This window comes from Parasteatoda tepidariorum, chromosome 1 (assembly GCF_043381705.1).
Source record: "Parasteatoda tepidariorum isolate YZ-2023 chromosome 1, CAS_Ptep_4.0, whole genome shotgun sequence".
Classification (NCBI taxonomy): domain Eukaryota; kingdom Metazoa; phylum Arthropoda; class Arachnida; order Araneae; family Theridiidae; genus Parasteatoda; species Parasteatoda tepidariorum.
This window is the reverse complement of record NC_092204.1, coordinates 39,671,512-39,688,436: the sequence shown is the minus strand read 5'-3', so window position 1 is coordinate 39,688,436 and position 16,925 is coordinate 39,671,512. Positions and strand designations below refer to the sequence as shown.

At 30.8% G+C, this 16,925-nt stretch overlaps 2 protein-coding genes across 3 annotated transcripts in view; one reads left to right on the top strand and one right to left on the bottom strand.

Moving 5' to 3' along the window:
* Window positions 1-410: 410 nt before the first annotated feature.
* Window positions 411-16,148, bottom strand: LOC107447011 (putative serine protease 46). Its single transcript, XM_043038966.2, has 7 exons — window positions 15,882-16,148; window positions 14,377-14,443; window positions 12,954-13,033; window positions 11,083-11,198; window positions 9,147-9,446; window positions 6,504-6,634; window positions 411-968 (listed from the first exon to the last, which is right to left on the bottom strand). The coding sequence occupies exons 1-6, from the start codon at window positions 15,924-15,926 to the stop codon at window positions 6,613-6,615; spliced, it is 630 nt and encodes a 209-aa protein (XP_042894900.2). The 5' UTR covers window positions 15,927-16,148; the 3' UTR covers window positions 411-968; window positions 6,504-6,612.
* Window positions 12,293-16,925, top strand: part of LOC107447031 (phosphatidylinositol glycan anchor biosynthesis class Z) — a 20,227-nt gene continuing 15,594 nt past the window's right edge. The window contains exon 1 of one of the 2 annotated variants that reach the window (XM_071179003.1): window positions 12,293-12,540. The gene's annotated coding sequence lies outside the window, so the exon portion shown is untranslated. The remainder of the gene's footprint in view (window positions 12,541-16,925) is intronic. The other variant, XM_071178995.1, reaches the window with a different exon arrangement.

Genomic DNA, 16,925 nt, shown 5'->3' with positions numbered 1-16,925 from the left:
CCTCCGCCAGAAATTTTTGCCCCAGGGCCCCGAGGGGTGAAGTTACGGCACTGCTGAGTATAGTTAATTATTCTAACGAGACAAATTACAAAAAATTTGTTTCACTTAGTCTAATACTGTAAAGCCACAGGGAATTAAGTTCAATAATAGTTTTGTTGAATTTTAATGTAATTCAGCTAATTAACACTAATTATATATTTTATTTTATTTATGAATTTTAATGATTTCATTTTTTAAAAAGTAAGTTCATTCGTATTCTAAATAAAAGTAACATTTAATACAAATTAAGACTAACAAATTTTATTTAAAAAATATTGAACTGAATTACAACTTAAAACACAATATTGTATCGTCTGATTGATTCTTAATATGACATATTTCTAATTGAGAGTTCAATAATTTATGGGGGAACTTAAATTGGTTTCGCATGTTTGAATTTTGCTTATAGGGTTAAAATAAATAGAAGCTGTTATCAGCAGTGAAAATATGAAGGCTCTGGAAAATAAATGTATTGCTGGTTTTGAAGATCTCTCTATATATTTTAAACATGTATTGACTATTTTGACCTTAGAATTATTATCTAAAAGCTACTTTGATACTTTTAATTTCATCTAGTTTTTTGTTTCTTTTGTTGGTATGATGTGCATGAAATAAAATAAGGAGGCACTAAAAGTTAAGTTTCAATTATATTTTAACAATCTCAGTCAAAAACTAAATCATTTAAAATCAGAAAATTATTTCTGTCTTTATTTCCTAAGACCACAAGGAATCTTTTTCAATAGTGAATGTTACCCATGGGGCTGTTTTGGAAGGTCTTTTACATGTTCTCTGATGAAGTGAAAGTAGACATCGGTTCTCATAAAAATAACAGGCAAATTTAGCAAGCAAAAATGATCACCATTAGAAGTCACTCCCACGGAATAATACTTCTTTCTATGTTGAATGAATGCAGAAGATCCAGAATCACCCTAGACCAAAATAGATATAAATATTAGAAACGATAATATTTATATTTGTGTCGTTCATTTGCTCATTAGGCAGTCACATTCTGGAAACTAAGCTTCAAGTAAAATTTTCCAAAGACAATAAAACATTGGACTCACAGCAGAACTCCAACGCAACAGAATAGCTTGTCTATTGAAAGAACTCCTTTCGCCACAGTCTAAAGCAGTTTGCTGATACGAAAATATGAAAGAGCACTTTTCACCGATTCCCTTTCTGTGTCTTAAATATAGAGCAAATACCTCGTAACAAGAGCCGAGGTGGGTCAGGGGGAGTTCTCGCCTCCCATTGAGGAGGTGACCAGGGTTCGAATCCCTGCAATGACTGGTCGATAAGAATTCCGCACCCGGCTCGTACCAAACACAGTGCTAACTAAAGTATCCTCATTGATAGACGGATCATTGGTTTAGGGTCCCCTTCTCGTCTGGATAACCGAGGGTTATTTTCATGGTTTTTCCGCTCCATGTCACTTAAATGCGAGTTAGTTCTTTTAAAAAGTCCTCCACAAAGGCAAATTTATCCCAATACTTGATTCAGGAATTTCCTTGTCTTCTGGATTAGATTCAAAATTACAAGGCTACGGCGTTGAACATTTGGTAGTCGTAAACTCAAAATGGGATCAGCTGTTCAAAGACGGTTATAAAACCTCGTACGTAACCATAGTCGCCGCCCAGGGCTAAAGAGAATAGAAGGGCTGGTTCACTCCTTTGAAGTATCTCTTGCCGCGCCGATCCTCCGACGTCACTCTAGTGACGTCACTTTGNTAGGCATGCTTTCACTCTTAGCTTATGAATAGTCATAGGAGTAGGATGTACTTTCAAACAGTTTAAATTTTTTAACCTTGAAAACTATATAGATCTCAAAACTGCATTGGACATAGTGCCTGACCTGATGTAAGAATCGTGTAAATTTTAAAATACATTTTTGATAATCTAAATTCGTAAAATATAGAGGGTGGAAACATCGCAATATGTTCCCATGGATGGATAATTGCAAAGGTGGTACGAAAGATTTAAGTTCGTCGTCAGACTTATGAATTACTATTTTTACGCCTTAGCTTGAAAAAGCGCTCCATCAAACAATAGGCGATCGCAACGTTCAAATACGCCATCTAGGGAGAAGACCAGTTCCATGCCTTGGGCTCTTTTCAGTTGTATAGGAATGTATTACGATATATTTCCTTTCCTTAATACTTTTCTTATTTAATTGCTAAGAATATTTTTTTAAATTTCCATGACGCTTTCTTTTAAAACTATGTTTAATGTAGTTTTCAGTTTCATATAGTTTCCTATCGTAAAAGACTAATCTATTAGAAAATCAAGACAGAAACTAACGTACTTCCTTTTTCTATGACTCTCCACACGCTAATGGTGAAAGCATGCGAAGTGTTGCCATAGGTAGAGAGTTCTACTCTACGCCACCTGTAGCCCATTTCGATATTAAGCGTTCTTTTTTACTTTCAATGAAACAAACTAATTCGGAACATGCTGTGACGCCACCCAAAAAATAACAAACAGTGATATTTTGTCGCCGGGATAGCCTGGTTGGTAGAGCACTGGGCCCATGTTCAAGAGTTCGTGGGTTCGATCCCTGCTGGCCGAAGACTCCCCGTGTAGAAAATGGTGACTGATGCACGTAAAATCTGTTCCTCCATGCTCCCATAACAAATCAATGCCTCTGGGAGTACTGATCGAGGAGTTTCCTTGTCTTCCGAATTGGTTCAAAATTACAAGGCTACGGAGTAGAACATTAGTAGTCGTAAACCCAAAATTGGGTTGGCTGTTCAACGACGGATAAAATAAAATAAAATATCACATAGCAAACCTAGCGTTTTATTTATGTTGCAATAAACATTTTTACCAATTTGTAAAGTTGAAAATCCAGTGTTTACATTAAATTTAACGAAGTTTAGGTCTTGGTTTGTTTCAAAATCGACTAAATCCAAAATAAAAAATCTCATTTTAGCTAAGCGTTTCAAGAAATGAGCTTTGCCTGAAAATTTTATGTTTAAGAGATGTGCGGTTTTCTAAGTAAACACATGTGCAGGGAAGCAATATAACCCTTTCTGACGCAGTTTTGCCAATCTGGCATCACGAATGTTATAAACCACTAGAACTGTTAAACTAATTGCTTTTAAGCGTTTAGCAGTTTATTCTATAAGTAAGCAAGAGCTAAAGTATGTCGCTTCACCTTGAATATGTACTCTGTACGGTCTCATTTTGCTAATGCCCTGTTTGTCTAAATAATTTTAATCAAAAATCACTGTTCCGGAAAGGGTTAAGAATTCTTTCGGCATTCTGAGTAAACGGTGATGGTAAATAAAGACTTGCCATTATGCACTTTCGATACCTCTGGATTTTAAACTATTTTGTATGAATATCTTGGATACCTATATATAGGGTGAGTCCGACTGAGACGGAAAAACTTCCAGGGCAGGTAGTAGGGCACATCATAAGGATTAATAATTTTATAGGAACCTAGGACTGGAAATGTCATCGTAAGCCACTAGGTACGCTTCTCTATTATGAACATTTTCTTCCTGTGTCTGTGAATAGGTACTTTTGCTTATCTAAATTATCTTAATTTCACGTTTTCTAATGATTAATGGTAAAAATGGCATTTAAATTAGTTCGATATTAGATTTTTAATCATAATTTAAAGATTTGGCGACTAATTCGACAAGCTCGCCAAATCTTTAATTTAGAAATGAAAATCTAATACGAAATTAATTTATATGTAATTTTTGATAATTTATAATTAGAAAACGAAGTCTGGATTATTTAGATAAATAAAAAACCTTTTCCAAGATGATCGTAGACACAGTTCATAGTAGGGAAATACCCCTAGCCGCATACGATGGCATGGATAAATAGTTGCCATATTGGTGACTAGCTTGAACGGCTACGTATTATTGCTCCCGATCTGTTATTTCTATTTTCGCTGTTTTTTTTTTTGTTTTTTTTTACTTCTTTCATACTTTAAAATTAATAATGACAGGTTGTTGAGAATTTGGGTGTTCTAATAAGCCACCTTTAGGCTTTAAATTATATTGTTTATCTGTTGGAGATCGCAATAAAAACGACGGATTATTAACAGCAGATTATAGAAGGTTCACTTGATATTATTATTCATTGATTATGTCGAGCAAATATGTTTCGCTTTTTTTCCCTTCAGATTTAAGGTTTAAATTCAATTGCATTAAATATCTATCTGAAAATAGAATGCAAATATTGTTTTTAACTTAAATAATGTTTTCTTTTGAAATCCTTAAAAATAGATTTTAATAGTATTTAAGTAAAGTGTTTTTTTCTTGTTTTTTGTTGTTACCAGAATTAAAAGTAATCTAGTGCAACATATATTTTTTAACTGAATAAATTTAAAATTGCTACATTGTAATTAGGCGATCTAATTTTCATTTGAACTCTTAGTTTCTTTGTTTTTTATCATTTTAAATAGTTCATGCATTACAGTAAAATTTTTTGACAGTGCAAAATAAATTTGATACATTTTATAGTCAGAATTTGAATAAGATTTTATAAAAAACGAAATAAGAAAGTTTTAATTTATAAATAAGGCATTATAGCTACGTATCCAGGGATTTAGTTATAATTAGCCACAGTTTTTAATGATTAACGTTTCAATACGATTAGCTGTTAGGCTTAACTGCGTAGACGGCCATTTATGTTTTAAAAGGTTACATAAAAACAGTTTTTATCTGGTGCAACTGTTAAAATCATTGGCAACACAGAAAGCTTAACCTAATTCAAAATTTATTTATAAAGTAAATAATTAGAAGCTATAATTTGCATAGCTTTCAATTTATATCAGGTAGAGGTCAATGAAAAGTTTTTTATGAAAATTGAAAATATTGGATAAATAATAAATATTGATTCGTAATTTTTAATACATGCCAGAAAAAAAAACGCCTGAAGCCTAAGGAGACAATAATATAGGTTTAAAGAAACTGATCCAAATGCACCCGAATTGTTTTGATTTAAAATATTAATTATTTTAAATCAAAATTATCGAATTAAAGTACGATTGTTTATAGCAAGAGCTTCTGCGGGCAATGAAACATAAAAGTTAATTCCTAATTAGTTATTCGTGTTTTTAGATCAACTCAAAAACGTATACAGAGCATAACCCTTGGGCAGGCTCTGGTTCAAATCATTTCATAAAATGATAGGTTTCTATTTTGTGCTTTAGGGACTTATCTAGTTGTATTTTTTAAATATTAGAGCTTGAGTACGAGCTCAGTGGCGTACGCAAGGGAGGGGTTTAGGGGTTTAAACACCCCCTTGAGCTCAGACAAAATGGCAAAAATAAAAATTTTAGTAGAAATTATGCGAGCTATTATTTTTTAAGACAATATATTTTTATCTGCCTTATGCCTACTTTTTTTTTCTCGCGGTATTTCTCAGAATACTGAAAAAACATTTACTATAATAGGGTTGTACTTTTGAAACCAAATTCACGTGATACTGTTACGGACTGGTTCCTTTCTGTCCTGCCAGTATAGTTTTCGAGACTGGCTGTCATTCGCGAGGTCTTTACGCGATGATTCTGGAATCCTAGACGTTCTGTCGTCTTTGAGACAATTCGAGAATTTTGGAGATGCGGTGAAAAATTATATAAAAGGGGGAACGGAGTACAGTGGAGTTAGTTAGTCAGACTAAGAGTTATCTCTGCCGCTTGTCTTTCGGAGCTTGTCGCTAAATCTGTTTTGATTTATCTCAACAAAAAGTTCATTCAATCGCCGAACCCGTCGTCGCCACTATTTCGACTAGTGAAGAAATCAGTAACAATACCATTGGAGATACTGTGCTCGTTGAAGTTATTCATTCCAGCTCGAAACTTTGAGATCGTAGCATAGCGGATATTTCTGTGCCAATATATATATATATTTGCTGTTCTTGGATCTTTAGGATTTAACAATTTTTAACACAAGAATTTAGCAATTTTTAATTATTTTGAGAAAAAATCACGATCTGAAATTAGTGAGGTGACAGCATCTAGTACCAATGTAAGTTTTTCTGTTGTACAGAAATGTGATACTTCCGTTGAAGAAAACGTTTCTAGCATAACAAAATCTGATGAATGTGAAAGTGGCCCTCAAAGTGTTACTTCCCACCCATATGACATTGGACTTTTTTCAGAAGATATTACATGCGAGAAGATATTACATTATGTTCTTAAACTTAAAAAATCAAATCAAAATTTAACTAAACAATGTTGTCTAAATAAAAAGTCAAAATTGTCTAGCTGTCTAAATTAGGGAAATAATAGTGCTTTATTACAGACTCGAATTTCTTTTAGTAGTTTCAGAAAATTATGAACACCCCCCTTGAAAAAATTCTGCGTACGCCACTTGACGAGCTTTTAAACTTAATTTAGAGTAGCTATGAGAAAGTAAATTTACAAAAAGTAACTTGAGTTTTTAGAATTGAAAAATTTATTTCATATTGTTATTTTGCCGATGAAATAAAGAAAAAGATATTTACCATACAAGCTTTTGTTTTTCCGTTAGAAATTGCACAGAATTGTTTTGAAAAAAAGTAGTTTCTATAATAATAGGCACAGGGTCTACCGTCAATAATACTTGAAGTGCCTTCACGAAGTACTTCCGTGGGATCTGAAGAGAAAACAAAGCAGAATCAATATATCAGTGTATATTAAAATCTTTGAATTACAATAAAATCATATTTTGTATCAAAAAATTATCGAAATATTGTATGACTTAATTTTGGCGATAATAATACGATCAATTATTGTTGTCGTGATTGGAAGGTGTAATAACGTGAGGCACAAAGTTTCAATAGAAATTCGAACCCTCTAGCTAATCAGATACTGAAGTTTCGATTACCAGATTCTACATCACTAACTCGAAATTGGGTTATGAAAAACGTCGTAAAATATTAAACCTTTACTTAATTAATAAACTTTGGGACAAAACTATTCCTATCAGTCCTAATCTGCTATTGTTTCCTATCATTCTTAAGCTGATCCATTTATAATCAGCTTACCTGAAACGAGCAATCATAATTTTTTTTTCTTATAGAAAGGTTTTACATAACACTTTGAAAAAACTTACAATTTTTAAAATTTTTTTTTTCACTTAGCCAATTTGAATTATTTGTCTGACCAATTTACTTTTAAATTATTTATAATATATGTAATTTAATATTACTAATTTTTAGGAATAATTAATACGGGACAACGATAATATATCAGTATATATTGCTAGTTGCTTTGTTTCGAAATTAAAACAATAGTTTTATAAAATTTGAAAATTTTAAATTTTTCGCTGCTACTGAATACCCACTACTGCAATCAATGCCTAAATTACTAACAATAAGAAAAAAGGAAATCAAATTTAAAGTAAGCAGAAGTTGAGCAAGTTATCAACGTTGGATGCAACGAAACATTAATTTAGTGATGTTTTCATTAAATTTTTGTGAAGGATATGCATAACAAAAGCTCTTTATGTTGTTGTTTTTTTATTTGTCTTTCAACTTTTAATTTAAATAAGGTACATTTTCTTAAATATGGCTGAGGTAACGTTTAAAAAAAAGGTTTTTAGAAATTTTCTCAGTGGTATTTCCCCTGAAAAGATATACCTAGTTTAGAAAAAGCTTACTTTGATACAACGAAAAGTATTAAAAAAGTAATAGAAAATTAATTAATGCAAAAACATTATGGATTAAAAAAGTAATCAATGATTAATTAATGCAAAAACATTTAATAGAGTATTAACGCTAGAAAGACGGAAAATTAGCATGTACTAATATTGCCCAAAAGCAGTCAAAATGACAGCATTGTGAATGCGTAAATAAATTTGTTTAAAATTANATATATCAGTATATATTGCTAGCTGCTTTGTTTCGAAATTAAAACAATAGTTTTATAAAATTTGAAAATTTTAAATTTTTCGCTGCTACTGAATACCCACTACTGCAATCAATGCCTAAATTACTAACAATAAAAAATAAAAAAATTAAATTTAAAGTGAGCAAAAGTTGAACAAGTTATCAACGTTGGATACAACGAAATATTAATTTAGTAATGTTTTCATTTAATTTTTGTGAAAGACATACATAACAAAAGCTCTTTACGTTTTTTTATTTATTTGTGTTTCAACTCTCAAATTAAATAAGGTACATTTTCTTAAATCTACTTGAGGTAACGTTTAAAAAAAATGGTTTTTAGAAAACTTCGCAGTGATATATCCCCAGAAAATATACAGGGTGTCTGAGTTAAGCGTTTCAGAACTTCTAAGAGGGGTAGGGGGCATCCTGACGACTCGAAATCATATAGCAATGTGGGGTCGGAAATGCTTTCCTGAAGCGGTCACGTACACAGAAGCACCATAAAGAAAAGAGACCGTAAGTGAAAAATCGCTATAATAATACATTGAAAAAATTATATGGCCTCCTCGGTCACCCGACCTATCATGTCTTGATTTCTGGAGTCATATGAAAACACTGGTTTATGACACCCCTGTTGATAATGCTGGTTGCAAGAATCGTAGTAGCTGCCTGCGAGATATGCCTGGAGTATTGCAGAATGTTCGAATGTCCATTATCCGGAGATGTGAGGTGTACATTGTAGCCGGTGGCAGAAACTTCGAACACTTACTTTGGCCCATGTACCATGTAATTTTTTCAATGCATTGTTATAGCGATTTTTCACTTACGGTCTTTATGGTGCTTCTGTGTACGTCACCGCTTCAGGAAAGAATTTCCGACCCCACATTGATATATGATTTCGAGTCGTCAGGATGCCCCCTACCCCTCCTAGAAGTTCTGAAACGCTTAACTGAGACACCCTGTATATCTAGTTTAGAAAAAAGCTTACTTTGATACAACGAAAAGTATTAAAAAAGTAATAGAAAATTAATTAATGCAAAAACATTATGGATTAAAAAAGTAATCAAAGATTAATTAATGCAAAAACATNACTGTATATGTTGTACAAAAAGTCACAAAATTCTAAGAAATTGCGTCATTATATACATCATTGTTTTTCTAATTGAAATTAAAAGCAGTCGAAATGACTTTCTTAGGCAATCTAGTGTTAAAAAAGGTGTGTTAAATTTCCCATGTCAGTGCATTTTGTAAAGAGATAGGTGCATGGAAAAACTATACTTGCAATGCCTTGATACTTCGCCAAAACCAGCAATATGTAGTTTCTTGCCCAATGTAATACTATTTTTAGGTGGATTGACACAAATTGGTTTGCTGTATGGTGTGCAAGGGATGGAATGTTGTAGTTCCAAAAGTGCTATATCATTGTTAAATGTTGACAATTCAAACTCAGGATGATTTATAATCCGTTTCACTGGTACTATTTTAGCAGGTTGATATTTGTTTTCACCTAACAATCCAATTTGTACTGTTGGTATTATTGTTTTGCACAGGAAGGGTAGCACCCCGCACATTGCAGATCTGGTAGAAAAGAAATGAAAATTTATGTTATAAACTAACTCACCACTCTGAAAACAAAACTCAAAACATTCCAAATAGTGTTTTGTAGTAAATAAACACCACGTAGTTTTTATATGATCCAGATAGCACAAAATCATCTAATAGACGTCTACTAGATATCGCAGACATCCACGAAGGTCCGCATGGTGGATGTCCACAAGATATCCATTTTTGATTCCAACAGTCGTCCATCAGATATCCACCATACCTTTTTCGCGGATGGGATATGGATAATTTGATCCATAGTCTATCCAGGCATGGACGTCTGGTAGACAGTGGCAGGAATTATTCCTGATCCATGAGTCCTACCATGAGATACCAGTCCATGAACGTTCAATATTGTACCATGATGAACACTCGCTTGGAATCAGACATTCCACGATAACTGATTCTACAGGCGTGTCTAAAATGTAACCAATCACACAATTTATGGATATTTTTTTTAAGTGTGGCAACATTAGCATAAATAAAACGAGTTTATACGACTACGAAATGAGCTAGTGCTATTTAGAAAATATAATTAAATTAATTTAAAATATAATTTACATTATCATATAAAGTGTAAATTATATTTTACATATATAATTGCCTTTACGTGACATTTGGAAGATGTCTTTAAAATATTATATATATGTATATAATTGTGATTTATAATTATGATAAAAGTTTCAATTCACTCAGATGTTCCGAGATTCACATGAAGTGAAATTAGCAACTTAACATTCTCAACTTTCAACCATTCACCTAACTTAACAGTTGGATCCAAATTTTCCGGAGTCCAGTTATCCTTCATATAATGAAGGTTAAATTTCTAAACCCGTCGGAAAAAAAGTCATGTTTATTCAGAGAAAGTGCATTTTCGTGTCTGATTTTGTAATTCAGAATAACTTCTTGACAAATCAATTAGCATAGTTATTAGTTAAGGTTAGAACCATTAAGACTGCACGATAGAGCTTAAAAATCATATTGCTTAAACTAAAGTAAAAAAAAAAAACATCTTGAATAAACCACAAATTAAAGTACATAAACTAACATGCTTTAGTTACAGTTTTATAACAGTTCAGTTTCATAAGGACCTTCCTCAGTGTTCAGAAGGTAGAGTCTAGAAGTGTTTAGAAGAAGTAAAGAGAAGAACATGCGTAAAGTGGTTCAACTAATAAGGGAAGAGGAACAAGTTTGGACAAAGAAATAACAGGGGGGTGATAAGAAACAAGCGTGAGCGGATTTGGCGAGACACTCCATGGTGCATTAGATTAAATTAAAATGGATTTCCAATGTATTTGGAAATGGTGGGATACTCGAGCGATCATTAACTAAATTATTAGAATTTTTCCAAAAATAGAATGTTTCCTGAAAATCACTACCGGAAGGTGAAGAGCAGTGTTGATTGAGTTTAGTAAAAGCAAACTCAAGCTTGTGATTTGAATTCCAACAGTCTAAAGTAATAGAAGATTTGTTCATGCCCTGATTTTTGCTGTATCTTTCATGTTATTAAAGTCGGAGTATAAGGTTATGTTTAGTTTGTCCTAGGTACGCAAGACCACACGTACACAAATTTTAATAAATACCCCAGCTATATTATCAGCATATTACTTACTTTGTTTGAGGAGAGAAACAATGCGCTGCGGTTAAGACAAATGTTGGAGAAATTAAAGCTCCTGTGCAACCACCCCATGGTAGCTTCTTTACTGAGTTCGTAAATAATATACCGACCTAAAAAGTAACTACTTTTTATTCTTGATCATGGTTCCGTCAAAGTCAATAAAAAACTCGTAATAATAAGTTTTTACTAAAGTCTTTGTGGTCATGTAAATGTTAGAGAATAATATGCTTATTTTATAACTTGCGTGTTTGTGTAACAGATATTCGTATCTGTTAGGTTAATTTTTGTTCATCTTCGCGCTCTCCATTCTTTATACTTTATTTTATGAAAAAGTTGAGGGATAATTTTTTTAATATGTGAAAGCTTAGTTCAGTTCAGCACTGCATAGTATGAAAATATGCAAAAAGTGGGAAATATTCATTGATTTTAATGTTCATCCAGGTGGATTATAATTAAAAAATAAATAGATTAAATACTTTTTAAAAAATTAACAAAATTCAAGATTTTTTTTTTAAAGAGACGTAATATACAATGGAATTCAACTCAGCGATTGAATTTTGAAAAATAGGTAAGGCTCAATACAAGAGTTGATTTGGCGACTAGCTTCTAGAACATACCTATTTCTGTGCCAAACCAATAAATTTCAATAAAGCAACTATTTTTAGGCCTTCATGAACGCAATTTTTGACAATAATTAGAAAACTTGAAATTAAGTTAATTTAAATAAATTTATTTTTATTATTTTTTTTTAAATCTCTCTTGGCGAAAAATTTTTTTTTTGAACAACATCCTTAACACTAATATTATTAATTTCGTTTCTGAAAAATAATTAAACAAATTTTAACTAATATTTCATAAGCTTTCAGTATAAAACTTAAATTGAATGGTAATTTTAGGAAGTTTAATGGTAATTTTATTAACTGATGCAACAAATTTTGAGTTTCTTTTAACATATGTTATATGACTGGCAATTGCGCTAGTAGTAAGGCTCTAATTTATTTTGCAGTTCTTTATTTTAAATTGTTCTAAACTAAACACGTTCAAACGAGTATTATAATTGCACTTTTCCCCTTCACAACTAAAGAAAATAAAATTATCATGAAACCCGATGATATTTGTTACGAACTGCAACCGTAACTCCTTATGCTGTCGAACTGCAACCGTAACTCCTTATGCTGTCGAACTGCAACCGTAACTCCTTACGCTGAAGCAGATATGTATATGTACTCAGGCAAGGAAGTCGAACTTTCTCATCATCACTGAACTTGTAGACATTTCATTCATATTTCATTTTCATCGTCATGATTTGTTAATTAGAACAATAAAATGTTCTATTGTTATTCAAATTGGCTGTCGTCATTAGATATTTATCATTAGGTATATTGACGCCAACCCCGGACCTATATATAGAAAAGGTTGGTCGTACTGCTTATACATATAGAACATAGCAAGGTAAGTGATACCTTTCAATGATTCATTTTGGAAGTTCGTAGTGGGACCTTCATTCAAAAGTAACAATATTGATGAAACATATAGATATGAAGCATCTAAACATCATAACTTTTTAAATATTAACTATTTACTGTTAGATATTATACATTAAATATAATTGTGTTAAATATTATACTCGTATATTAAACTAATACAATAAATACAAAATTCTTCTCTTTCTTTAAACTGGCATTTAATCACTTTAAGCCTATTTTAAGAGATTACAAGAAAATCAAATTCAATTTCGCTTAGTCTTCCTTGCAATAGAAAAAGAAGTTAATTTGTTATACAAACAAATCAATTTAATACATTATAAATTAATAAATTTGTTAAGATAACCAGATTTCTTCGAACACGAGGGAAAAAATGCTTACAATCCAAGGATAGCTTCTGTAATCTTCAACTACTTCTCCATTAATAACACGCCCTTCAAGGATCTCAGATTCACCACAAGCTGTAAGATTTAAATTTTTAAAAAACTAATTAAATTCGCATTTTTTTATTATTGTTATTATTATTTTTTAAAATTTTGCAGTGGGCAAAGGCTAGCAGCCATTTAAATTACTACAATTTTATAACATTTTATTTTCCATTTAATGCTTCGTGCTGTATTTAACTTTTATCCTCTTTCGGGGCGGGGCGATTCATAAAAGCATTCGTATAAAATCAGAATCATGATGGAAAGAAATAAAGAGTGGTAACTTAAATGCTAGTTAATTTGACAAACATTATTTTGCTTTCTCTTTAATCAATGTTCTTCTAAATATATATCTCTTGCAATGTTAGTTCAAAGCGTAAGTATATAATTTTTATTTCGAACTAAATAGTGGAGATTTAAATAAATCAAACTGTTATAATCCACTAGTAACTGCTCAAGAATTAGTTTGGTTACCAGTTTTATTTTTTTACGATTGATAACGTTTCATGCCGTGAAAGAGTTAACATACGACTCCTCTGTTACGAGGTTCAATCTGAAAGTAAAGTATCTTTTAATGCAACTAAACAAAACCGAATGATATCAGCACCCAACTTTGCTTAATAACAAGATAAGTACACTATGTGCCACACACAATAATAAAGAGTTACTATTAAATTAAGAGGCGTTATATCGTGGTAAAAACCCTTCATGGCAAATTCTGTTTTGCTTCCATTGGCAATTAAAAATTTTAGTAATTAAAATTGTGAGTTAAGGTAAACTAAAAATAAACCATGACGATTCAAGTATGGAAACTTTTTTTCACAATTTGTACAAACTATAAAAGCATTGCTTCTGAACTGGGTAATCCTGTTTAATCTTGCAATGATTTATTTGCCTTATTGATATTTTGGAAAACATTTTTTAGCGTTTGAAAATTCATAGTTTACTCTTTGTTTGTTTACATGAATTCTCTTTTCTCCATTGAAATTATGAATGGAGATGAAACAGAATTTGCCATGAAAGTTTTTACCTTCACGGCAAATATAGCGATATATCGTCCCTTTAAGAATAAAGTATAAAAACGTTGCCTATTTCTCTTAGTTTTAAAATTTAATTTTTATGCTATCTATAGTAAATTGCACAGCCTTCGTTTTTTATGTTATTTTCTTTATTCATATTTTTTATCTGTAGCTTAAAAGTTTTAATAATTTTCTGTCTTCTTTTGTGTTACTGCTAGTTTTCTGCATGATGTTTATTCCGCTCCGTGAATACAAGCGATATAAATTAGATAATGTTTATTTAATTCTGCACTGTAAAACATGAGTCATATTTGAATTTATAACTAAATTTAATGTGATAGAATTTTTAAAAAAACTCACGACATTCATTGTAATGTCTATGATGACTACCATGGTGATGTTTTATGTGGTGCGCTTTTCCTTTTACCTGAAAAAAATATGTATAAAGCGAAATAAATTTGATTTAAAAAGAAATTATACCTAATGATACGTACGTTTAAAAATTTAAAATATAAAGCAAAATAAATTTTATTTTAAAAAGAAATTATGCCTAAAATAGTGTACGTACGCTTAAAAATTTCTTATATTTATAACTTATTATTATTATTTATTTCATTTTTATTTTATTTATTTATTTATTTTTGTTTTGCTATGCGAGTGAAATTGTGTTTCATTTCTTAAAAATCATAGCAATAATTAAGAATACTGTTTTCCACTCGAGCAATAGTTCATAGAATTTTTTTTAGCAAATAAAAACGTTTATAAATTTTGTCAAAAAAACAAAGTTGTCAAATCTACATATTTTTTTTTTATATATATATTTCTAAAGTCTTCTAAATTAGTTTACAATCCATGAATTTAAACATTTCATATCAGAAGAATAAATATTTCACACCTAATTTTTAATGTTATTTTTCTTTTAAATAAATAAATAAATACATGCAAAAAAAAGAATAGAAACTGTCAAATGTATTAAAGATATAGAAATCAAAAAAGGAAATTGAAATTCTGCTTAACTTTCGAATTTCATGAAAACTAAATATGCAGTTACTGCAAACAAAAAAAAATATTTTTTCAGAATTAATAACTATTTAGGATGGCGAAAGAAACAAAAAGAAAAAGAGAAACATAAAAATAAAAAAAATAGTTAAATAAAAGGACACTGGGGCATTTCTGGTCAGTAAAACCGATACCTATATGCAGAAGAGAAATTCCTTAAATTCTAGGAAGGAGATGATGCACTCTAACTAAACATTTTCCAAATTTCTATTTATTTATTTTTAATGACACAAGCAATATCATATGGGGAAATAAAAAATAATAATACAATAACTCAGCAGTTCCGGTGTTTATAAATGGTGAATAAATGAAATAATTTCAGAATATAATGAGTTTATTTCCCGAAATCAGAAATGAAAACTTACTTATCTGTTTTCCTAGAACAAACTAGAAGGGCAAACTATTTCAAATCTAATGTATATGAAGAAGCTCAAACTGTTGAAATACTTTCATGATATAGTACTAAATTTTATATTCAGAAATAAAAACTTTTTTTTTAATCCGCTAAACTTTTTTTGGAAATGAAGCAAATTTAATTCTGTGTTAAGAGCTAAATAATTAATTTTAGAAATAAAAGACAAACAAGAAAAGAAATTTAATTAGTTACATGCTTTATATTGAATTTTTATTTTCAAAATATTCAGTGGCCGGACAGCCCTAACTCCTCTTTTATTATCTCTGGAAAAATGCTTTGATTTGTTTGTCACTAATTTGTACGTTGTTCATCATTAATAATGCATACAGTGGATGGCATAAAATGAATTGTATAATTATACACTTAAAGTAAATAAGTTTTTTATACTTACACTTATTAATATAGTTAATGATAAGGTAATACGTAAAATATACATATTTAAAAAAGGTTTTAGGGTATAAAAGCTTTGGAATAAAAGTTGGTAAGAATTGTATTATAATTTTGTTCTACTCTCATATGTCAACATTCAACTGTCGGAATTCACTGGAAAATCATGCTTCATTTCCATGTACTATCGTTAAAGGTTATTTCACCCACTCCATTCATTTTAAGCATTATTATTTAAAATTTCTTGGAACTATTTTTGTTGACAGTGGCATTGAATATTAAATGATGTTTAAGTGCTCGTTTAAAAAAATAAACAATAATTCACTTAGAAAAAATTTTTACGGTTAAAATTATGAAACAAGTAATAATTTTGAATACCTAAACAATAGGTGGAGTAAGATTCATTCTGTTNAGGTTAACGCTGATTTCCAGCTGACGGCGTCCTGTCCTAAGAAACCAGGCCTTAAGGCTGTGCTAGCACTTCTTCAATCGTTGTCGATCCAAAGCTACTGTTCTCCAATTTCTGTCACATAACACACCAAGTCATTTTTCTACATTTTGCCCAGCCTCGAGATGACTGTTCGATTTTTTCTTCCTGATGGTGACAGAGAGTTTGCCAAAATTCTGTTCCCTAATGCAGGATTGGAGACTTCTAATCTTAGCAGGGGTCCAAACCATATGCTTTAAGGATGTGGACAATGTTGGACTCTTTAAATTTGTTGTGGAGTTCTATACATTCTCCAATGTTATTTCCGATCAGAAAGTCAAAAATTTTCCTCTAAATTTTTCTTTCAAAGATCAGCAGTTTACCTTCTGTAGCCCTAGCAAGTGGGTGATTCTTTGGAAACATATGACAATTCGGAAGAAAACAATTTCAAATTTAAAGTCTTCGAAATATTCTAATTTTTTTTGTATATTTATTTAGTTTTATTCATTAATATCTTACAGACAGCAGTGTAGTTTCTTGACATTTGCTCACATTTAGAAAAATAAATAAATAGAAATTCACCAAATTTTGACTGCCAGGAAAATGACATATTAGCTCGGA